We start from the raw sequence: 24,534 nt of genomic DNA, 5'->3' as shown, positions 1-24,534 counted from the left end.
CTGCAATGGGGCTGCATTAGCTGGCACATCCTCACCAGGTCCTTCAGTCCCACGAAAGTCAAGCCTTGGGACCCAAGCCTGCTCTGGCTGCAGGGATGTGACAGCTGGGTGTGTCTCTGCCGCTCAACGAATTTAGTAACCATTCCCACCCCCCTTTTGTTTTTTATTTTCATAACGGGATATAGCAGATTTGCAATGTTGTGTTCCTTTCTGGTGAACTCGTACTTGGTTCTCTTATGCAGAGAGTTTTCTGTAATTTTGTGCGGATTACTACCAAGCTTACATATTCTTTTCGTCCGTTACAGTGCATTGAGTCAAATTCTATGTGCTAAAAGCAGGTCCTTATTCAATAATCATTTTCTATATGTAACGGTATGTATGCCAATTTCCAACTCCAGGTTGATGCCTCTCCCGCTGACTTTCCCCACTGGTAGCCATAAGTTTGCTTTCTAAATCTGTGACTGTGTTTCTGTTATGGAAGTTGGTTCATTTGTATAATTTTTCGATGGTGTCTATAAGTGATATCATGTGATATTTCTCTTTCTCGGACGTTTGTCATCCAGTATGAGTCTACCTAGGTCCATCCGAGTACTCCAAATGGACTCATTTCCTTTATTTCATGGCTGAGTAATACTCCATTGTTCATATGTACTGCAAGTTCTTTATCCATTGTTCCTTTCTGGGACAATTAGTTTGCTTGCAAGTCTATGCTCTTGAAAAGAGGGCTGCACTAAATATCGTAGTGCATGTGTCCTTCGATACTGACTTTCCCAGGATATACGGCCCAGAGTGGAATTGCTGGATCCTCTGTAGCTCTAGATTTTAGATGTTTAGGAAGCTCCAAACTCTTCTCCAGAGTGGCTGTTAGCAATTTACCTTCCCACCATCACCTGGGCAGGGTTAGCTTTTTTCCCACGCCCCCCCCCCAGCATTTCTTTCTGTTAGACTTGGTGACGATGGTCATTCTGAATGGTGAGAGATGATACCTCTCTGTCGAGTTGATTTGCATTACCGGAATATATGATTGCCAAAAAGGGCCTTCAGTGTTTGCCGTAGTACACACTGGAAAAACCCGAACGCCCCGTTTGTCCAACCGAGTCACTGGTGCTATTAAGCAGGTTTTTTCGTGCTTTAATGTGCCAGTAAATCCTATTTGTTGGAATGCATTTGCTGCGATTGCGCCTTGTTTTCACGTCCATTTCGATCACCTACCCCAAGACATTGAGCGAGGTCAGATGTTCTTTACAGCACTGCAGGCCATGTAATTTGCAGTGCCCCTGAGCACCGGTTTTCAGGTTGTTTTTACGGGAAGGGGTCACAAGGCGGCTGCATTTCTTTAGCCCCACTCGTGTACCTGGGGGAACCAGAGCCTTTGGAAAAGTCCTGTCCCTGCTTGGAAATTAGATGGCCTGTGCCTGTGCAAACACCCTAGGGCTTGTGTCTGAGTTCTCCCCCCCTTAACCTTTATCCAGGGAACAAAATCCAAGCGGTTGAAAACCGGGTTTTGAGGGTATTGTCTTCCCACGGTGGGGAGACCTTAAGGAAAGAGGCTACAGGTTGGAATCACAGCATCAGGAAATGTGGAGGTTAGGTGACTTTTCAAATATCTTCCCGCCCAGAGGTTCTACCATCATTTGGGTGTCCCAGGCATGTTTAGCTGTAGCTTGACTCCCCTGCCCCGGGAGATTTCGGCACCTGGAGTGGGGATCAGGCAGCACATCTGCAATGGGGCTGCATTAGCTGGCACAGCCTCACCAGTTCCCTCACTCCCAAGAAAGTCAACCCTTGGGACCCAAGCCTGCTCTGGCTGCAGGGATGTGACAGCTGGGTGGGTCTCTGCCGCTGAACGAATTTAGTAACCATTCCCACCCCCCTTTTGTTTTTTATTTTCATAACGGGATATAGCAGATTTGCAATGTTGTGTTCCTTTCTGGTGAGCTCGTACTTGCTTCTCTTATGCAGAGGGTTTTCTGTACTTTTGTGTGGATTACTACCAAGCTTACATATTCTTTTCGTCCGTTACAGTGCATTGAGTCAAATTCTGTGTGCTAAAAGCAGGTCCTTATTCATTAATCATTTTCTGTATGTAACGGTATGTATGCCAATTTCCAACTCCAGGTTGACACCTCTCCCGCTGACTTTCCCCACTGGTAGCCATACGTTTGCTTTCCAAATCTGTGACTGTGTTTCTGTTATGGAAGTTGGTTCATTTGTATCAAATTTTAGATTGTGTCTATAAGTGATATCGTATGATATTTCTCTTTCTCGGACGTTTGTCATCCAGTATGATTCTACCTAGGTCCATCCGAGTGCTGCAAATGGACTCATTTCCTTCATTTCATGGCTGAGTAATACTCCATTGTTCATATGTACTGCAAGTTCTTTATCCATTGTTCCTTTCTGGGACAATTAGTTTGCTTGCAAGCCTATGCTCTTGAAAACAGGGCTGCCCTAAATATTGGGGTGCGTGTGTCCTTTGATTACTGGCTCTCCCAGGATATATGCTCCAGAGTGGAATTTCCGGATCCTCTGTAGCTCTAGATTTTAGAGGTTTAAGAAACTCCAAACTGTTCTCCGGAGTGGCTGTTAGCAATTTACCTTCCCATCATCATCTGGGCAGGGTTAGCTTTTTTTCCACGCCCACTCCAGCATTTCTTGCTGTTAGACTTGGTTATGATGGTCAGTTTGTATGATGATAGATGATACCTCTCTGTCGAGTTGATTTGCATTACCGGATATTAGATTGGCCAAAAAGGGTCTTCGGCGTTTTCCCTAATACATCAGGTAAAAACTCAAACCCCCTTTTTTCCAACCCAGTCACTGGTGCTATTAGCAGCTTTTTATGTGCTTTAACGTGCCAGTAACACGTACCTGATGATTGCGTTTCCTGCATTTCTGCCTTGTTTTCAGATCCTTTTCGAACACTTACCCCAAGATATTGAGCGAGGGCAGGTGTCATTTACAGCCCAGCAGGTCTTGTGAATTGCAGTGCCCCTGAGCACCGGTTTTCAGGTTGTTGTTACGAGAAGCGGCCACAAGGCGGCAGCATTTCTTAAGCCCCGCTCGTGTACCTGGGGGAACCTGAGCCTTTGGAAACGTCCTGTCCCTGCTTGGAAATTAGATGGCCTGTGTCTGTGCAAACACCCTAGGGCTTGTGTCTGAGTTCTCCCCCCCGTAACCTTTATCCAGGGAACAAAATCCAAGCTGTTGAAAACCGGGTTTTGAGGGTATTGTATTCCCACGGTGGGGAGACCTTAAGGAAAGAGGCTGCAGGTGGGAATCACAGCATCAGGAAATGTGGAGGTTAGGTGACTTTTCAAACATCTTCCCGCCCAGAGGTTCTACCATCCTTTGGGTGTCCCAGGCATGTTTAGCTGTAGCTTGGCTCCCCTGCCCCGGGAGATTTCGGCACCTGGAGTGGGGATCAGGCAGCACATCTGCAATGGGGCTGCATTAGCTGGCACATCCTCACCAGGTCCCGCAGTCCCACCAAACTCCCACCCTCAGACCCAAACCTGCTCAGACCCAGGGATGTGACACCAAGTTGGGTCTCTGCCACTGAACAAATTTAGTAACAATTCCCCGTCCCCTCTTTTTTTTTTTACTTTATTTTTATAATGGAACATAGCAGCTTTGCAATGTTTTGTTTCTGTCTGGTTAACTGCTACTTGATTCTCTTATGCAGAGACATTTATATATTCTTCTTCGTATTACTACCAATCTTACATATTCCTTTTCATGTATTGCAGGGTGTTGAGTTCTTTGTGCTATACAGTACGTCCTTACTGATTACCTATTTTCTGTATGTAAGGGTGTGTATGGTAATTTAAACTTCCTAGTTTATGTCTCCCACCCAACCTTTCACCTTTGATAGCCGGAAGTTTTTTTCCTAAATCTGTGACTCTGTTTTTGTTTCATGTTCGTTAATTTGTATCAATTTTTGGTTCCACTTAGATGTGACTTTATATGATATTCTCTGTGTGACTTTTGTCACTTTTTATGATCGTATCCATGTTCATCCATGCTTTTGCAAAAAGTGTCATTATAGTACACTTTTGACTTAGTTTTTCTCAGTTTACTTATATACTATAATGACACTGTAAGTAATTATCAACTCAATCAACCTCAGATGCTCAAATTAGCATTTTGGTGTAGTTTTGTTGTTGTTTAAGCATCATCTAAGAAAATGAAATTTGTCAGGAACAAAGGAGGTGATTAGGACATAAAGTACAGTTATTCCCTCCATAATGAGCAGGACCCTGTGAGGCTCCTGGGCACAAAAGCATTTCTGTGTCCCCTGTTTCTTGCTTGTAGGAAATAGGCTTCATTCGGCCTCCATGACCTTCCCTGAGTTCCAAAGGCAGGTTCAAAGAGTTGCTAATTAGATATGGAGACAAGGGAGGAGCAGTCAAGAAACAATAGTGAAGGGTTTCCCTGGTGGCACAGTGGTTAAGAATCTGTCTGCCAGTGCAGGGGACACGGGTTCAAGCCCTTGTCTGGGAAGATCCCCCATGCCGGGGAGCAACTAAGCCGGTGTGCCACAACTACTGAGCCCACGTGCTGCAACTACTGAAGCCCAGGCGCTTAGAGCCCGTGCGCCGCAGCGAGAAGCCACCGCAATGAGAAGCCCACGCACCGTGATGAAGAGCAGACCCTGCTCGCTGCAATTAGAGAAAGCCCGCGCTGCAGCGAAGACCCAACGCAGCCAAAAATAAATAAAATAAATAACTCTTTAAAAAAAAGAAACAATAGTGAAGCCTGGGGGCGGGGTCCTGGTTCCCCCTCAAGGGATACGTATAACAATATCTTTGAGCTGTTTTGCAGATGCTAAAATCCCCACCAGGTGAAAGAAGTTGACTGCATGCTGCCCATAAGCGCATAGACCGGTAGGAACCAGAAGGTTGATGACGCTAACTCCCAATTACCTCACCACCAACCAATCAGAAGAACGTCCACGTGTTGACCACGCCCTCCTCTTTGAAGCATTACTATAAAACTCGTCTTTATCCCCTCTCGGTAGGGACACATAGTTTTGAGGGCCTTAGCCTGCTGTGGCCCCCTTTGCCTGGCAAGGCAATAACTCTATTCTTTTCTACTTCACCCAAAACTCTGTCTCCGAGATTCAATTCGGTACTGATCTATAGAGGCCGAATTTTGGCTACAATAAAACCACGAACTACCCAGGGGAGAGGGCTCTATGGGCAGTACACCTGAGACCATTTGGGCTGTTTGTGTCTTAATAGATGGAGAAATTCAACCCCACCAAACCTGAGTTAATCAATCAAGGCTGGCCAGTGCCAGAGATGAGGACTTAACCCACAAGAGAACGAAGTAGTAGAAAGAGCCAAGGAATTCTCTTCCTCACTGGTTAGTGCTTTGTCCAGCATGAATAGGTGTAGCACAGAATTGCGCAAAAGGCAGGGGCACACTGTGGTTTGCTGCTGATTGACTGCATGAGCTTAGGTATGTTATTTAAACTCTCTGAGCTTGTTTTCTTTACTTAAAAACCAGATTAATGATACTTGTCTTGCAATCCTATGAGATTTTTTTAAAGTTCATTTAAGGTGTCTGGTACACAGCAGCTTTTTAATAAATGGTAGTGTACTAGTCGTGTTTCTGGATTGCAAATAATCTCTGAGAAGTCATCTCTGGTTCACTTTGGCAAAAAGGAATTTATTGGCAAGCTGTCTGATAGCGAAAGAACCAATGTGAAGTTTCGAGAAGCAGGCAGGAAGGTAGGCGGCCCCAGCTGAGATTTTCCTCAGGTAGGGTCTGAATGGAGCACTGCCATTGTCACCACTGGCCACCGAGCAGCTGCTAGTGGCACGAATTCTAAGCTGTCAGTTTCTTTGTGCCACTCCTTCTGACTTTGGTCCTGGGAGGAGCATCTGATTGGCTTAGGTTCTGTGCCTGTTCTACCTGTTGGGAGTCAGGAGAGCCAGGGAGGGCCACTTGGGTTTCCTAGTGGAGTGTGATCTCACACTGTGACAGATCCCTCAAACATGGAGTGAGGGTTCCACTGGATGACAGAACCAAAGTAACGAACTACTACTACAGATGTGACTGTTTTGTGGTTCTCTGGAAGCCAACTCTATGCAACTCAGTGGAATAGCTTTATAGCTGGAAGGGAGCTTGTAGCCCCTCATTTGAAAATTTGGGCAGCCAAGGTCCCAAGACACGACTTATACTAGATTACACAGAAAGTGAAGAGCATTCAGGTCTAGAACTTTGGTCTCCTAATTGTCATTCCAGTTCTCCTCACTGCATTCTTTCCCATCTGTAAAATGGGTATGATAATAATGCTTACTGCCTGGAGCACTCCTACAAATTGTTTGGATTTTAGCTCGAGCATCGCTTTCTTAGGGGAGCCTTCTGTCTCCAACTTATCTTCTCCCCAAAGCTGTTCTTCCTCCTATTTCTGTATTGACTGCCTATTTCTGTATTGGTTTCACTACCCACCCTGCCATCTAAGGTAGAAAGTTTGGAGCCATCATCATTGTTTCCTTCACTCTTATTCTCACTTTCAGAATTGATAGAACTTGGTGACTGTAGCCAACCTTACTGGTGTCTCACCTGTGTCCTTTTAGCACTCACTTTTTCTTTTCATGTTCACCCAAACCCTTCTAATTGGAAGCACTAGGGACTCTTTGCCTGAGAGATTTCTCCGGCTGTTGGTGCTCACTCAGCCCACTTACAGGGCAGGCCAGATGTGCCAGGGAGTTAAAATCCCTACGAGCAGTCCTCAACCAAAGCCTGATGGAAGTTGATGGATGTATTTTGGGTAGGACAACTCTGAAGCATGTTTTATGCTGTCTTCCAGAGGTGTCCAGTGAGTCTGAGACACAATTGCCCACAGTGGTAATCTACTCATTAATGTAACTGAAATCGTTTCCATCTCTTTTCCATCCCCTACTGATGCTTTCTTGGTTCATCTCTCCAACAGACTTGTTGCACTCAAATGCTTGTCTCCAGGTCTGCTTCTAGATGTAGTCAAGTAAAACAGTGACTAATTAGATATTGGGATAAAGGGAAGAATTGAGAATGGCTACGAAATTTTTTTCCTATGGATGACTGGCTATTTGGAGGTATCATGAATTATAAAGGAGACAATATGTATTTAATATTTTAGATATTAGATAATTGCCATTGAGGTGCTGGCAGAACCGCCCAGTTGGATGTGTTCAGTAGACAGCTGAAAATACGGAGTTGGAGTCCAGGAGAGAAGTAGAGACAGGAGCTAAGGATCTAGGAGTTATCATTATCAGTGTATGCAGGTGGGTGCTAAAGCCAGGAAAATGGTTAAGATGGCCAAAATGCTTATGTACAGAGGAAAGAAGAGGAAGAATGGATATTGAGTACAAAGTGGCAGCCTCTATAACAAACACTAAATATCATTCATATCTTCTCCCCTAAAACAGCTTACCTCAGCAAGGAGTAATTTCTTTTCTTTTTCTTTTTTTTGGCCATGCTGCACGGCTTATGACATCTTAGTTTCCCAACCAGGGATGAACCTGGGCCCTTGGCAGTGAGAGTCCGGAGTCTTAACCACTGGACTGCCAGGGAATTCCCATTAATTTCTAATTAGTATTTAAATCCACTGCCTGGGCAGTAAACTTTCAAGAAATGTAGAATAAAGTTTTATCCACGCTATACAGAGTTATTGCAAAGCAAGTATCAGACCTTAGATCTCCGTGCTCAGTTCTGAAGACAATGGTTTTCAGTGTCTCTTAAAAAAGTATAATATCACCCACCACCCCCCACCCATTCTAATTTGCTTCAACAGGGAGGTGTGTTTCCCAGCTGAGGAGATAGAAGATAGTGTGTTTTCTACACATTGCCAGTTAGCTTAGTTACTTAGAGCAGGATGCCGGTGATAACACAGTCTGTGACCCCATCTCTTACATGGCATTTGAACTGAGGAAGAGATTATAAAGCAGTAATTAAGACTAAAGGCTTTGACCTTAGGGCCGCAGCTATCTGTCCTTGGTGAGACCTTGGGGGTATTGTTTAACCTCTCAGGGCCTCATCCAAGAAGTAGAAATACTCGGAATCCTTCGTATAGTTAGGGATAAAGTGAGATAGTGCCCGGAAAGTGCTGAGACTCCTCAGCCTAGCAGCATCAAGAACTGGTGAAACTTTATTTTTTGTAGTGTGCTTTAAGCAAACGATAGCTTTACGATAGCAAACGCCTTCCAAGTATTCTATAACATCACATTGCAACTCCGGACACTTTCACTCCCCTAAAACGGTTCCTCATTCCCCGCTGCCACAAAACACTACGCTCTTTACGACAGTGTACGACGCCGAGCCTGACTGGTCCGCAGGGCGCGGGCCAATCGCGCGGCGCCCGATCGATGACGTAGGCCGCGCTCGTGCATGCGCAGAGCGGGGAGACCTTGGCGAGGCGGCGGAGACGCTTAGCGGAGGTGAAAGCTTTGGCGGAAAGGAAAGTCCAGCGGCAACATGCAGAGCTGGAGTCGTGTGTACTGTTCGTTGGCTAAGGTGAGGGTCGACTGGGTGGGGTCGTGCTGAGCCAGAGGCACAGAGAGGCCCGCTGACGGGGACCAGGACGCGGCCTAAGTGGGGGAGTTGGGAGAGGCCGGCGGCCAGGCCGGGACCAGCTGCGGCTCCACCCCTGAAACTGCTCAGCCCGGGCGGCGGCTCGGAGGCAGAGGCCTAGGCGGTGGAGAGGCCCCGCCGGTTGTATGACGGCCAGCAGTCACACACAGTTCCCTCCTAAGCGTGGGCCGTGGGGCCTGGCGGTCGCACATAGGCCTTGCCCCCTTGGCGGTGGAAGTATATGAGTCTACCTTGCCCCGTATGGTCAACTCTTTTTCATACCTTTTGCTCATCCTCATCCCGGCTCCTGAATGGCCTTTCTGCAGTGGACAGGTAACCTTGGGCCACCGCTTGAAAGACCCAGACCGAGTCAGCCCTAACACGTAGCCCTAGGAATTCCTCGAAGGTCCCTTCAGTGTTTGCAGTTTTAAGCTAGTGTGCATTGACTTCCCTCTTAGAAGCTTGTATTTTTAATTGTAGCAGGTTAACCTCAGGAAAGCTTTCCTTTTTCACTTATGTACCAAATACAGCCAAAGTGTATATATGTGGGATCGTGGCTGGATACAATATTGATGCAGACCTTAAAAATAATACAGTAGTCAGACTCCTTTGTTTCAAAGATGAGTAGCTTATGTTTTCCGAAGTTAATGTAACACGCTAGAAGTCGTACTTTTAGTGAAAGGCAGAGCTGGGACTGAGACTCAGGACTGATATTTATTCTGCTGTTCTTTGGACCGCTGTCCTGACCTCAGGTGCAAGAATTGCCTTGAAATAGACAACGTTACTAGCTCAGTGTAGGTTTTGTCACTGCTTCCCATTTGCCTTCTGTGATAGGAGCAATTTGCTTTGTTCCTTTGTGCCTCACTGTTCTTAGGAAATAGTAGCCATTCGCATTTAGAGGTTGTTGTGGAGATTGTGATGCAGTTTGTAAAACTGTAGTAGCTCTTTAATATGAGTACATTACTTGGTGCATTTTTCTAAGGTATTTTGTCTCATTTTCTATTTCTGTGGGACGGTTCAGGTACATTTTCATAGGTTGTACATGGATCACGTGTAAAAGGATTGCATAATGAAATTATCCAAGTACTTAAGCTAGAACTTTGAACACTTCGGTTATGACATTAAAATGATCCCTGGCACCAAAAGTTAGCCATGCTTCCTGAAAATTTAATAAAACTTAACACCATTGAGTAACATGTTTTAGTTAGGTTAAATATGAAATGGGATGCCGACTGTTCATAATGAAAAGTGTGGCAAGCTGACTGTTTTTACAGAAGAGGAGAAATTGATGTGTAACCTCTGTGGTAATGGAAGATACATTAATAATCATTGCTTGATACATTTGCCTTAATTCATTGTTTTCAAGGACCTTCAGGAGTTCTATATTTTGAAATCATATTTTACATAATAGGAACATTTTCTTTTCTTTCTTTCAGAGAGGCCATTTCAATAGAATATCTCATGGTCTGCAAGGAGTTTCTGCAGTGCCACTGAGAACTTATGCAGATCAACCAAGTAAGTACTTAGTAAAACAGGTTTTCCTCATATTAACTCATATTTCCTTTGTGTTTAAAAGCAAGTGAATGGTAGAGTAACTAATAATAAAGTAATCGGTCATAGAATTCATTTGTTCCTATGTTTATTCACTTAAATGTTTATTGAGCATCTAGTGTGTTCCGGGTGGTGAATGAGGCAAAGCCCTGCTCTTATGGAACTTATAGTCTGGGGGTAAAAGGCAAACAGTACACAAGTAACAGGGAAATATTTTGGGAGGTCTTTGAAAACGAAAGCTGGTAATTGGAAGGTGAGGAGGCTATTTTAGATAGGGTGTCAGGACTTTTCTGTGTAAGGGCCTGAGTAAAGTGAGGGAGTGAGAAGGTTATTTCAGGCAGAGGAAAACAGCAGTGCGAGGGGTACGAGGTGAGAATTCGGTTGTGAGGTTTAAGGAATTGCAAGAAGGCTGGTGTGGCTAGAACAGAGACCCATAGAGTGTAAAATCAGAGAGGTAGACAGGGATCAGATACGGAGGGTTTTGTAAGCCAGGCCAGGATTTTACTCCCAAGTGTGAAGGGAAACCACTGAAGGGTGTTGGGCAGAGGAGCGATTTTATATGTTTACACTTAAAAAGTTACGGACTTCCACTGCAGGGGGCATAGGTTTTGATCCCTGGTCGGGGGACTAAGATCCCGCCTGCTGTGCTGTGTGGCCAAAAAAAAACCCAAAAAACTTAACTCTGTCCACTGGGTAAGATTGAGTGTGTTAGTTGCTTAACACTGTTTAGAATGGTGAGAAATCTTTTTCCATGCTGAATGAAAATCTTGGTGGGCTTATCAAAAGCACGTTTTAAAGACTAGAAGAATGTACCCTGAAAGGAAGCTATGGACTATGAATACTTTTTTCTTTATACTTTTCTATATTTTTGAAGTTTCTGTAAAGGATATGTACTTTATTTTTTAAAGTATTTAAAACAGGGAGTTAATGCGTTTGTAGTAAGATATTTTGGCCTCCCAGTACCAAGACTATTGAGAATTTGAAATGATCTGTTTTGACATTTTCTGGAATCGCTCATATAATCATAAGTTAAGTTGCACATGATGTCTTAAAGCTTCATTATAGAAACCATTAACTGGGGGGAGCTGTGACCATCAGTCTCCCTGCATTCTGTGAAATAATTTTATTCTGTATCCTTAAACTATTGTCAAACTAGTATCATTTTGTATATTCCTAGAAGAAAGAGGAGGAGGAGGATTTGGGTCACTAATGACCAACAGTGGGTGATTTATCCTAGCTTTGAACAGGTCGAGAAATCCTTAAACTATTTTCAAACTATTATCATTTTGTATATTCCTAGAAGAAAGAGGAGGAGGAGGATTTGGGTCACTAATGACCAACAGTGGGTGATTTATCCTAGCTTTGAACAGGTCAAGAAATCCTTTAAAAAATACAAATTTGATGGTGGCGGGGTTGGGGGGGAGTTGGACCTGTTATGTCCTTTGTCCCTTCTTTCCCCCTTTCAGTTTATTGAGGTATAATTGGCACACATCCTTTGTCTCTTTTGTTAAATGGGAATATTACTTATTCTTCTCAGCTCAACAGGAGAAATACTAGATTTTCATTTCCAAAGCATGCAAGTAAAGACTTTTCATGGCTCATTCTACACCTTTGGTATTACATATTCAAGGAGGATTTATTCAGTACCTTCTATTTGCCAGGCAGTCCCTGGGCAGGAACTTAGATTGTAATGTTACGGGGATAACTGAGCACTCATGAATCCAATAATTTAGTGATCCCTTGACATCGAGTAAATTATAAATCCCTTAGTACCCATGTAGATTCCGTGCATAAAGTCTTTGGTTGAATGAAGTAACAAGCATTTTCTGTACATATTTATATTTGTCTGAGGTGTTTATTTAATGTCTGTACTTTCCTCAAGAGTGCACACTTCATTAGGGCAAGGACTGTGATTTGTGACTGTTTAGCCCCAAAAATGGTACAGTAGGTACTCAGTGCGTATTTATTGCATAAACTCTGGGGCCATGTCTGTTTTAGTTATGCTCCATCACAAGCATCCAGTATGGTGCCTGGTACACAGTGAGTACCCAGCAACAACAGTGATATTAACTGATGCATTGAGGGCTTACTCTGTCTCAGGCACAGTCTTTAATCCTTGTGGCTCTCCTACCAGGTATGTGCTGCTATTTTCCCCATTTAGTGAATGGAGGAGCTGAGTCGAGAGAGCTTAGCTAGGAAATGACAGAGCTGGGAAAATTCTTTGGACTCTAGAGCTTACACTCTTTATCGTTGTTCTGTTAGGCTTGCCTCCTTACATGAGTATTGCTTGACCAGCTTGAGGAGTTCAAGCTTATTATGATGCAGTCCCTGTTACAGCATCTGGGAGGTGTTTGAATATGAACCAAGTTCATCAAGGTTTGAAAAGTATTGTGTGTTGTTGTTGATACGACCTGTTTCATGAGAGGAATAGACTTACAGCCTTCATCAGTCACATTTGCTGCGTTAATTTATTCATTCATTATTTCAACAGATATGGAGTATCTATTATGTGCTAGTTATTGGGCTGGTTGCTGGGATACTGCAGTGAACAGGACTGACAAGATGCAGCTTTATAGTTTACAGTCCACTGGGGAATATAAACATCCAACAAATAATTGTGATAAGGACTCCACAAACTGAGCATTGGGAGTTACGATATCTGTATATGGACCAGGAATGGTCACAATTTTTTTCTAAGGAAATGATGATATCTGAAAAGGGTTGGGGTGGGAGTGGGTATGGGAGGAGGCGTTCCAGGTAGAAGGACCTGCATGTGGGAATATTTTGATGTGAGAAGGAGCATAGTGCATTTGAGGAGCTCAAAAAGGGCCAGTGTGGCTGAAATATGTTGACGGTTGACTTCTCCAGGTTACAAAAGACCCTAACTCTTTATTTTAAGGGCAGTTGGAGGTCATTGAAGTGTTTTAAGCAGGGGCATGATATAATCAGATTTGTTTTTAAAGCTCGTTTTGGTTGCAGATCAGAGTGTTTATTGTTATAACTTTTTCTCTCATTAGACTATAAGAACCAGGGCTCTGTCGTTCATTGGTAGCCCAAGAGCTTAGAATTGTGTCTGTAAGGTGAAATACATGCTGTCAGTATTTATTTCTAGGTAGATGGGCCAGAATGTATGTGGATAGACCAGCCCAATTCTGTGCATGTAAGGTACCAGTAATTCATTATTGCTGAAGCTTAAACTGCATGATATTGGTGGATAAGCAGAATGTGGTGGGAGATGAGGCTGCAGAAATGGTTATTGAAGAGATTTAGATGTGTATTTAGGAACTTGGATTTTATCTAACAAGAGGCAGGGAAACCAATGAGGAGCAAGAGAATAAAGTCCTAGTTGGGTTTTGGCAGGAGGTAACACCGTGGTAGCTGAGGAGGGTGGGGATGAGACTGGAGGCTGCAGGACCAAAATTGGGAGGAGAATCTGAGAAGGGAAGAAACATGTGTTGAGTGCCCAGTGTGCACCTGGCATTCTCCCAGGATCTTGACATACCTTATCTCTCACCTCTCAACCCTGGGATGTAGATATTACTGTCACTGTTATGCCTATGTTGCATCGAAGCCCAGAGAGATTAAATAATTTACCCAAGAATTTAAGAGATGGTAGAGCTCATATTTGAACTCAGGTTTGTTTAACTTCACATCCTTTCTTCTTTTACTGTGTTTCTCTTTCATTATGGACTGGAGGGTTGTAGGGTTATGATCAGAAAGTAAAAGTATTAGAATTCAAAATTTTCTTTGAAGCTGAGCGGTTTAGGGTGATCACAGGTAGAGGATGTGACTATGGAAATAGACTGAAGATTAAGGCTATTGATTATTGTATTTTTTGTTTTGTTTTTTTTGTTGTTTTTTTTTTTTTTGGCTGCACCACGTGACATGTGGGATCTTAGTTCTCTGACCAGGGATTGAACCAGTGCCCCCTGCAGTGGAAGTGCAGAGTCTTAACCACTGGACCGCCAGGGAAGTCCCAGGCTATTGATGATTTTAAAACAGAGCCCCCCCCCCCCCCGTCAACAAAACAACAAGTAAACATTACAACAAGTAGCTCTTAAACTCATTTAGTGAAATTGGTAATTAATGATTACTGCCTTATATTTCTTTTCCTATTCCTTTTATTTTCGTTTTAAAAATAATCTTGATTTATCTACATTTTGATACGTGCCTATTTCCCCTAACTATAACGTAAGGTTTTTGAAGGTAGTGATGAGTTCCTCATAGGGTAGGCATTCATGAAATTTGATTTCATTCTGATAATGAAGAGCTTCGTGTCATTTTAGTTGGAGTTCCTGATTGACCTGGAGATTATGGGATCATCTGAGTGTTTGGGAGGCATAATGGTGTAGGAGCATAGGCTTCAGAATCTAAAGAATATGGCTTGAATCCTGGCTGGATCAATTACTAATTGTGCAACCTAACATAGGTTGTTTAGTTACCCTCAGCCTTATTTTCTCCCTGTTAAATGGCAATAATAACTGTGTAACAGAGATGTGCTGAGGCTTAAATAAGACAACAGGAAGCATTTAGCTCACTACCTGGCATGTAAATTATCCAAGTGGCAGATAATATTGCAGACTGACTTCTTAAAACATGTGTTGTAATTTGTTGATGATTACAGTTGGTTTGTAACTGGACACCTTTATTTCAGTGGTGGCCTTGATAATGTGGTATCCTTAGTTTCCTCATAATGATATAATAAGTAACATTTGTAGAGTAACTTGTAGAGCACTTTTTCCTGCTTTTTCTTTCAGTTCATTTCATGGCGTTGACTAATTAAGTCAGTCACCTCTTATTGTACCCCAGTTTTTTTTAAAGTATCAACCCAATAGCTTTCTGCTGGTATTTTACTGCCACCTGAAATGAAGATTGCTATCCAGCTGTCTTTTGCCATTTTGGCTTACTCATCGTTCTCTTATGCTATCAATTTGTATATCCTTTTCAGTTTTTCTTTTTCACTTTTAAAGGCTGATGCTAGTTTTGTAAAATTATATATTAAGTGTTCCCTAAATTTATGTATTTTGTTTAACTACTTTTCTATATCCTGATTTTTAAAACTACTTTAAAATTGAGAAATGCTTCTTGACAAGGAGATGGTGAGTCAGAATCAGGTATTGTAAACTGTCACTTGCAGGCAGCCTTTGGTAAAGGTGAAAGCTAGCTGGTTTGTTTTTCCAGTATTTTATTATGAAAAATTTCAAACATTTAGAAAAGTTGCAAGAATTTTACAGTGAATACCCATGGATTCTTCACATTTTACTATACTTACATTATCACATATCTGTTCATCCATATACGTATCCATTCATTCTTCTTACTTTTCTGATGCATTTCAAGGTAAATTGCAGACATTGGTGTACTTCCCCTAAATAATAGCTTATTTTTGAAGCTTTGCACTGGATCATACCCTCCTATACTTTCAGTTGACAAGTCTTCCGATGAAGACTTTTCTATTTTCCCTTCATCTTTGTGCTTCCTAGCACTTTAGTGGGATTCTAATGGAATGGTACACTTAGTATCTTCAGTGCACGGCAAACTGTTTTTTGGTATTTTCTACGGTTTTTAAAAAGACCTAAGATCACACAGTAAATTGGGAAATAAAATGCAAGTATTTTGGCTTTTTTGTGTTTAAATTTAATCAATAGACATGTATATTATAACCAAAAAATGTTAAAAAATCAGCAAAGAAACATGTTTTGTAGCTTGTATTTACATTACTGTGAAATTAAAAATTAGGACCCAAACAAAGGGATATTGTTTAGGTCCTGATTTGGTTCAAGATTTGAAAATAGAAATACATTTTATTACATACTTAATTCTGAACGTAAATGAGTGAACCAAGCATTGTGGCCAAAAAGCATAAATGGATCAGTAAAAATTGAAGCAATACTTTTATCATGTATTGGACCAGCTATATTTTTTTCATGTATTGAGTAATCCTAATTATCATCTGACATAACCAAGGAGAATCAGTACATTGATTTATTCAGTAGGATGATTCTTAGATTTTGTGGATAACTGGCTTGGATAACTTGTTAGTTGTCGTTCAACATAGAGGTTATTTGATTCTGTTCAGGCCAGCAAAGGTCTTTTGAATGATAGTACACTGCCATCCCCTAGGGGGTGTGTGTTTTGTGGGGGAGGGATGATAAGAAATTAAAATTGCTGTCTTTGTAGGTCAGAATATAGTTATTATACAGTGAATACTTACTATGTACGTTCCAGGTACTATGCTAAGCTATTTGCATACATTATTTATTCTGTATTACAGCCATATGAGGTAGATTTTCTTGTACTGTTTATTTTGCAGATGAGTAAACTGAGGGTGAAGCAGGTTAAATTACTCATCTAAGGTCAGATAGCTAGTAATTATAAAGCTTGATTATTGCTCTTGGGGATAGGTGAAACTGAGGAATGGAGTAGTTTGAATAATGGAAAGACCACTGGAAGGAGAGACAGAAAACTTAATTTTGTCTCTGCCACACGATTGCTAGATGACCTTGGGCAAGTTAATTGACCTCTCTGAACCTAGTGTTTTTTATCTGTGATATATCAAATATATGCCATCCTTACCTTCCTCCTAGGAAGTTCTGGGAAAAACATGATAATATATGTGAAAGTGTGTTAAAAACTGCTAAATGCTGGGTTGCAATGACAGTTGAGGGGTGGAGAAGGGAGACTGTCTCTAACTCTTAACAGTTATTATTGCTTTATTTGATGTTGGCTTGAGGAGAATGGGAATAATTGGACTTAATTTTACATTTGTATCATAATTATTATATTCCTCAGGCTACTGATGAAAGTTAACTTTCAGTTTCTTATCTTTATATGATAAATGTCCAGAATAGTTCATTGAGTTCTATTTAGCCTATTATCTTGAACTATACAAAATGTATCATTATTCAAATAAAGTTCAAAACGTATTTGCCATGCATTATAGGGAAGCAGAGTTTTCCCCCTGATATCTTAGAAGTTAAGTACCTGAAAAGGATATAATCAGTCTTAAATTTATTGAGAGAACTAAAGTATTATACAAAATTATCTTATTTAATCCAAACATCAATCATTTAAGGCAGTGTTATTGTTCCTGTATGACAAAAATGAGGTCACTTAGTCACACAACTAATAAGTGACAGGAGCCACTTATTAGTTCAGGAGCTGAGGTTTGAAGCCAGGTATGTCAGATTCCAAAGCTCAGGCTCTTTCCTTCATACAGATGCGTCAGTAAATGCCTGTCCGTCATGAAACTATGGAATTTAGCAAGGTCAGTGGATACAAAACTCAGTTATATTTTGGTATGCCGTAAATGAATAAATAGAAAACAAAATTTAAAAATCTGTGCCATTTTCAGTTATGTCAAAGAACATCAGGTACCTAGGAATGAATAGTACTGTGTAGAAAATGCTGATTATTTGCGCTTTCTTGGAGGTGTAAAATGTAAGATTTTTTTTTTTAATGTACTGTTTTTGGTCAATATTAAGCAATTTATTGTTTTGTATCAATTTGCTTTTATTGTAGTTGATGCTGATGTAACAGTGATAGGTTCTGGTCCTGGAGGATATGTTGCTGCTATTAAAGCTGCCCAGTTAGGCTTCAAGGTAAGGTTTAGGCTCAGACTAGGTGTTGATTCCTTTTCATTTGGCAAGAATTGATCACATTCACAAAATACTTTGCAGGTAATTAATAATGGTAAATAATTTCTTAATTCTATAAATTATATTTAGGCCTGAGACTAATGAAGAGAGAGGGTTTATTTGGTTATAGGATTTTCATGAAATGGAAAGTGAAGTTGTTATTTTTCTCCTCCCCCCAATACTTTTTTGTTTTGGCTTCTAATCACACTTCGGAAGATACAGTAATAGAGCCAAAAACATGTATTTGGTTTGTTAAACAAAAATATTTTTTAGAATAATTCGCTTTGGGGTTAATATTATTCAAATAATAAATTATAAAGGAGTCTATTTCATTCTCACAAACGCAGTTTCAGTAGCATGTTTTGTAGAAGAATTAAGACAGATACATTTGGAATTTTAGTGAACCGAAACATTGCAGGTTGTGTGCAGTAAATAATGTTTTCTTTGGTTGTAGGCAGTCTGCGTTGAGAAAAATGAAACACTTGGTGGAACATGCTTGAACGTTGGTTGTATTCCTTCTAAGGTGAGCATATGTTTTGTGCAGTGCAGAAATTTTTTCATTAGCCACCAGCTAGAAGGATATATTGAGATTAGAATATTAAACTAATACAGTTATTAAAAAATAAACCAGGGATGATAAAAACACGTTTTTCCCATGTTAAAACTTAGAGTACTGTCATCAGTCTGCCATACATTCCTGAAATAACTTCCTTGTCTCCGAATGCCTAGCCTTTGAGCTAGGCTCTGATGACAGACTCTGATGTTCCATTTTTTTTCTTTTTAGCTTTCCTTTACAGTGAAACAGATAATAGGTAGTAAATTCTTCTTTTAGGCCCTTTATATATGAAAATATGACTGCTTTTTTAACCTGCCTTTCTGAAGTGTGTATTTAATTCGTTGCTTTTAAAGAAAGTAAAGATGTTTTTTCATTCTTGTTTGTTGAATGTTTAAGTCGTTATTGTTTGTCTTAGATTAATTATGTAAGAACAGAAACTGAATTGGTGTAGTCCTATATGCTATTTCACGTAGAGAATGTCATTTTGTAAGTGGTTTTTGATTATATATAGTTTGTGAAATTTGATAATTGAGTCTATTTCCTTTAGGCTTTATTGAATAACTCTCATTATTACCATATGGCCCATGGAAAAGATTTTGCATCTAGAGGAATTGAAAGTATGTATACCTTTCATATTTAGCAATATTATCACTTAACTTGACTCTTCTAGCTTAACTTGACTTGTGTCTAATGAGTGTGTAATATATGTTCAGTGAGGGAAGAGTAAGAAAAAGGTCTTAAAAATGTGAAAAGATTTATTTAAGAAAGAAGGCTTAAGTTCATATTCCTACTATGACATCTTGTGTTCCTTTGCTAACATGTGAGAGAGAGAGAGAGAAGTCAGTTTTTATTTCCCTGAAACCTAGAGATCATTAGGAGGTGCTGGATTCCTGAGTGCCATGGGCAAATAATGGTGAAGGAAGGAAAAAGTCTACTTAAGTTCTTGGTAGTGGAAAGAGATGCAAGGAGAGGGGGAAGGATGCAGCATAGTGGAAAAGAAGGACATTTCATAATGTTTTGATTTGTTATGTCATATCTCCTGCCATTCTTTTTGGACTGTGTTCATTTCATCCTTTTTCTCCAATTACTGTTGTTTACAGATATATCCAGGAGGGTAGTCCTTCTAGGAAGGGCCAAAACACACCTTTGTTGGAGGTGGGGGGGTGTGTTAATTGATTTCCCTTCATTTATTTCTTTGTAGCAGTAGGTTTCTGAAAGATTGGGCTGTAGTGTAGGCAGACAGGAAGGTATAGGAGTGATGTATACACATTAAAGCAAATATATTAAGCTCGATGAAAAGTAGAATCAAAACTCACTTTCTCTACCCACAAAGGAAAGAAGAGACAGGGTTAGTCAAAGAAGTGCATTGTAGGTAAAGCTTCATGTTCTAGCTCTGTGCCTTAGGTAAATCAAATCTCTCAGGGCCTCTGTTTCCTCATCTTTAAGATACGTGTTGGTTGCATGAGCTGATTTCTGAGGTAGTCTTACATGTAAAGTTCTGTTGAGTTTGAGTTTCTTTATCTTCTGAGTTGCTTCAGAGTTTTCTTCTGAATTAAATGAGTGAATTAAATGTGAATTAAATATTAAGCTTCTGTATTTGAAGTTTTCAAATGTGTATTTTTAGTAGTTGTTTCATGAAATTTAGCCTGTTCTTTTGTTTTCAATTTCCAGTGATGTTTTACTTTGTCATTTTTATCAATACTTAAATTTAAATCTCTTCCAGATTTAAAATTACCATAAGGTGTTTGGAGAATATATTGTCATAATGGGGTGTAATGTTATATTTTGGACTTCGTTTTTCCTGAAGGTGGACTTTTTACAGTGTGTGATAGGTTCTGTTATTGTGATAGGATGCTGTTTGCCTTTTGCCAGCTACGATTATTATATCAGTTATTAGATTAAAAATTTTTAATACTGCCTTTTAAACAGTTCTGTAAGCATTAGGCTGCAGTTTTTTAGACCTTGATTCATGAAAAATATCACACATTGCTTCAGGAATTTAGCTATGGATTAAAGATTTATTTAACAAATTACAGTGTCTGAAGTTCGCTTGAATTTAGAGAAGATGATGGAGCAGAAGAGTAATGCAGTAAAAGCTTTAACGGGTGGAATTGCCCACTTATTCAAACAGAATAAGGTCAGTGTGTTTAATGTTCAAATTTTTGCTTTATTTTATATACACCTTAACATTGCATTATGCTCACAGTGATGTTATTAGAACTTGGCTGCTGGAGAAAATTTATTTAATTTAAAACAGTATGTTAACCTGAAATAGATTTCCCTGATACATATAACAAAACGTTTGCTGTTCCATATGTAGCATTACTAAGTAGGGAAGTATTTTGTATTGGATAAATTATTTCATAGTTTTTTCTTACTAATCATATTTGTTTCTCCAAAAAAATTATTTTAAACTTTGTGAATTTATAAATATTATTTTATAAAGGTTGCTCATGTAAATGGATATGGAAAGATAACTGGGAAAAATCAGGTCACCGCTACGAAAGCCGATGGCAACACTCAAGTTATTGATACAAAGAACATTCTTATAGCCACAGGTTCAGAAGTCACTCCTTTTCCTGGAATTACGGTATTTACATGTTTTACAACTGTCACAACCTTCCTACAGAAATATGTTTTATAAACGACTTTATGCTCTTTATGAACTTTGAATGACAGATCTCTGACTGAAGTACTATATGTTGACAGTCATTCAGCTTTGGGAAATTGCCTGTCTTTATTCTGCAGTAATCGTGACCAGAAATAGAACACTGTATATTAAGATATATTTCAATTCAATATGAAGTTAAAATTGACCATTTTGTTTTGAAATGCTGAATGATAAATCTTTTAGTGAGCATTTTTAATGGGTTTTGATAAAATTGAGTCTATGGACAAAAGTCGTAAGTAGCTCAAAGCAAATAAATGACTTAGTATTTTTAGTTATTATACTGAGTGAGATCACAGTTTATAATCAGTAGGTTGTTCCAAATAATTTTGATTGTATCTTTTTTTAAAATTACAGATTGATGAAGATACAGTAGTGTCATCTACAGGTGCTTTGTCTTTAAAAAAAGTTCCAGAAAAGATGGTTGTCATTGGTGCAGGAGTAATAGGTGTAGAATTGGTGAGTGATGTTTTTTTCTGCCCCTTATTACTTAACATGGAGTTGGACAGGACTTAGTGGTGCTCTGTTTGATTCTTTGTATAACATCACAGGTAGATCAGCATTGAGGGGTTTTTTTGTTTTTTTAAAAAAATTTATGTACATCCATTAGTTTTTTTTTTTATATAATTTAAAAAAAAATTTTTTTGGCTGCTTTGGGTCTTCGTTGTTGCGTGCGGGCTTTCTCTAGATGCGGCAAGCAGGGGCTACTCTATGTTGCAGTGCGCAGGCTTCTCATTATGGTGGCTTCTCTTCTTGCGGAGCATGGGCTCTAGGTGCACGGGCTTCAGTAGTTGTGGCACGCGAGCTCTAGAGCGCAGGCTCAGTAGTTGTGGCACATGGGCTTAGTTGCTCTGCGGCATGTGGGATCTTCCCGGACCAGGGATCGAACCCGTGTTCCCTGCATTGTCAGGCGGATTCTTAACCACTGCACCACCAAGGAAGTCCCAGCATTGAGTTTTGCTTAGACATTTATCTAGTAGTAAAGAATTTTCAAGGCAACCTATTTAAGTAATCATTAGTCATTAGAACATTTCTTTTGTTTTGAAATCTGCTTCCCTGTATCTTTCACCTTTCCTATTCCCTAGAACTGGACTAATTTTTAAAAATCTACCAGCCCTTCAGGTATTTAAATGTGCCAGCCCTTCGACCCTTCAGCAGACAGCTCTCATTCTGAGTGAATTACATTTCAGATAAAGACATGACTTATGTGACCTGACTCCTCCCTGCCTCTCCATCCGCATCTCGATCCCTCTTAACTCAAGTTTTAGAAATGTCACACTACTTGAAGTTCTCTGAATACTGTGCTGTCTCCTACCTTTTCACTGCCTGGTTCTCCTTTCTTGTCCATCTGGCAGTTTTCATGTTTGTCCAGTGACCTCTATCCCTCCATTTTAGGAGTCCTTTCCCAGGGCCGTTTTACCTTGTAATAGCCAAGAATGGCTCTACTTCTGAAATCACAAATCCAGACATTTTATTCTCTAACCATAGGCTCCTTTCCTCTAAGTTATTCCTCAGGTAGACAGACTCTCTAACTTAATCAAGTTTTCTAGTCCCTAGATCCCTCTTATGTTTTTGCTCTCTGCCTTTATCCCATCTTGACTGCTTTTGCGAGCAGGTTAGATTCTATAATGTGTCACTTTAATCACTTCCTTACAGGTGTTCTTGAGTCCCTTGCCTTGCTGTTCTGTCATATCTGCTTGGCAAAACTAGTCCTGGTTGAATTCAGCTGTCTGTCTTTTTAGGCTATACCCAGGATATTGACTACACCAGGAGAACGACACGCACCCTGCAGATTAGTACCTGTGTAAATTTTTGGTCACAGGTCTCAACAGGATCCTCAGCCTTGCTGACAACTCCATTATTTCCTTAGCTGGTACACTCTCCTGGTGCCTGCAATGGTTGTTTCATTTCCCACTCATCTCAAACCTCTGCCAGCACAGTGTCTTCCCCTGCTTGCAGATGACCTTGTCTCCTAAATTCCGCATAAGAGAAACCATCAGGTGAGAACTCCCTCAGCCTGATGCCCCAGATTTCAAAATATTTTTACCCATTGTTACACTTGTTCTCTTGATCTCTGTTGTAACTCTGGAAGTGCTTTTTTCCCTAAGACTGAACCCTTTACCTGTGCTTGGTAGTGCGTCATCTCCTGCCTTCTTGGGGACTTTGTTTTGTGATTTTAATTTTTGTATTTTTTTTTAGTCTTCAAACTCTCCTCTATTTTTGCTTCCTTATTTACATTTAAACCTGCTTCTCAGTGAGCACCTGTGTGCATTCACACATGCCAAGATGCCTTTGCACTCATAGACACAGGCTGTGTACACATAAATAAGCCTTTTTTTGATCCTGTGTCCTCCTTCAGTTGCTAATTTTCCTCTCACCTTCTCTCCACAACCAGACTTCTTGAAAGAGATGCCCACACTCCGTTTCATCAGTTCCCACTCACTTCTTCGTCCATGGCTTCTTGTGCCATCAAATTGCTCTTGACAGGGCATGAATGGATTTATTGCTCAATCCAGTGGACTGTTTTCTTCACTGCTTTATTTGGTAGCAAACAGCATTGCTGATTTTCTTGCGTTTGAAACTTTTCCCTTAACTTCTCTGATCAAACCACACTCTGTGGGTTTTCCAGCTACCCTTTGGGCTGACTTCTCATTCTTCCCTTTCTCAGCCTTCCCTTTAATTGTTAGTATTACTCTAGATTCTGTCTTAGGGTTCTATTCCAGACCCTTATTGTCTTTCCACAGAATATTCTGTTCCCTCTTACCTCAGTTACACAAGGACTGAAATATTTGCAGCCTAATCCTTTCTCCTTGCCTCTGAATTTTTATATCTGAATGCTTACCAGCATCTCTGTTTGTAGGTCTCACAGGCACTCAGTTCAGTAAGTGCCTCTTAACCTTTCTCTCCCTCTTTCACTCCCCAAAATAAAACAAAGCCTGTTTCTTTTCTAACATTTCCCATATCTGAGTGGTACTGCCATCTATCTAGAGGCCTAAAGAAGTTTGGAAACTATATGTGACCTCTCCCCTGCTTTTGTGCCCCATATTGAGTCAGTCCCTGGGTCGTAATGTGATACTACCTGTTAGGTGGCTCATGAATATATCCTCCTCTTTTCATGTATCTACTTAGATCCCAGTTCATGCCAAGATCATGTCTTACCCTGGGTTTCTCTTACTTCTTTAACTTTTTCTAATCTGTTTTCCTCAGAGTGGCTGAAGTGATTTTTCTGTAACACAAATGTAATCATGTCTCTTCCCTGCTGAAAACCCTTCAATGACTCATTATAGCTGTTAGGATAAATACAAACTCTTAAATGTTGGTTGGTGCTGGCTCAAATCTCCAGCCTCATTTCTAACCCCTTTCCCTCTCAAACTATGTTCAAGGTATATTGAAATATCAGTTCCTGAACAAGCTGCATTCTTTGTCTGTAGGTAGGCCTTCCTTCTGTTTGGAACATTTCATCCCTCTACGAGTTTCTGCACTTTCTGAGCCCTTCCCTGCCTACCCTAGATGTCCTTAGGTACTCTTGCTGAGTGTTCCATTGCACCCTATACTTCTTGTTC

General features: G+C 40.5%; 1 protein-coding gene across 5 annotated transcripts in view; it reads left to right on the top strand.

Moving 5' to 3' along the window:
• The first annotated feature begins 8,350 nt into the window (after positions 1-8,350).
• DLD (dihydrolipoamide dehydrogenase) overlaps positions 8,351-24,534 on the top strand; it is a 53,147-nt gene continuing 36,963 nt past the window's right edge. For all 5 annotated transcript variants that reach the window (XR_014266952.1, XR_014266953.1, XM_082473557.1 and 2 more), the window contains exons 1-8: positions 8,351-8,502; positions 9,996-10,074; positions 17,632-17,711; positions 18,202-18,270; positions 18,851-18,920; positions 20,340-20,440; positions 20,750-20,893; positions 21,329-21,430. Coding sequence is in view for 3 of the 5 variants with exons in the window: in XM_082473557.1 (XP_082329683.1) it covers positions 8,464-8,502; positions 9,996-10,074; positions 17,632-17,711; positions 18,202-18,270; positions 18,851-18,920; positions 20,340-20,440; positions 20,750-20,893; positions 21,329-21,430 (684 nt within the window). In the remaining 2 variants the exon portion in view is untranslated. The remainder of the gene's footprint in view (positions 8,503-9,995; positions 10,075-17,631; positions 17,712-18,201; positions 18,271-18,850; positions 18,921-20,339; positions 20,441-20,749; positions 20,894-21,328; positions 21,431-24,534) is intronic.

Source organism: Balaenoptera physalus (assembly GCF_965194825.1).
Source record: "Balaenoptera physalus genome assembly, chromosome: 8".
Lineage (NCBI taxonomy): Eukaryota > Metazoa > Chordata > Mammalia > Artiodactyla > Balaenopteridae > Balaenoptera > Balaenoptera physalus.
The sequence above is the reverse complement of the archived record's forward strand: the minus strand, read 5'-3'. Positions and strand labels throughout refer to the sequence as shown.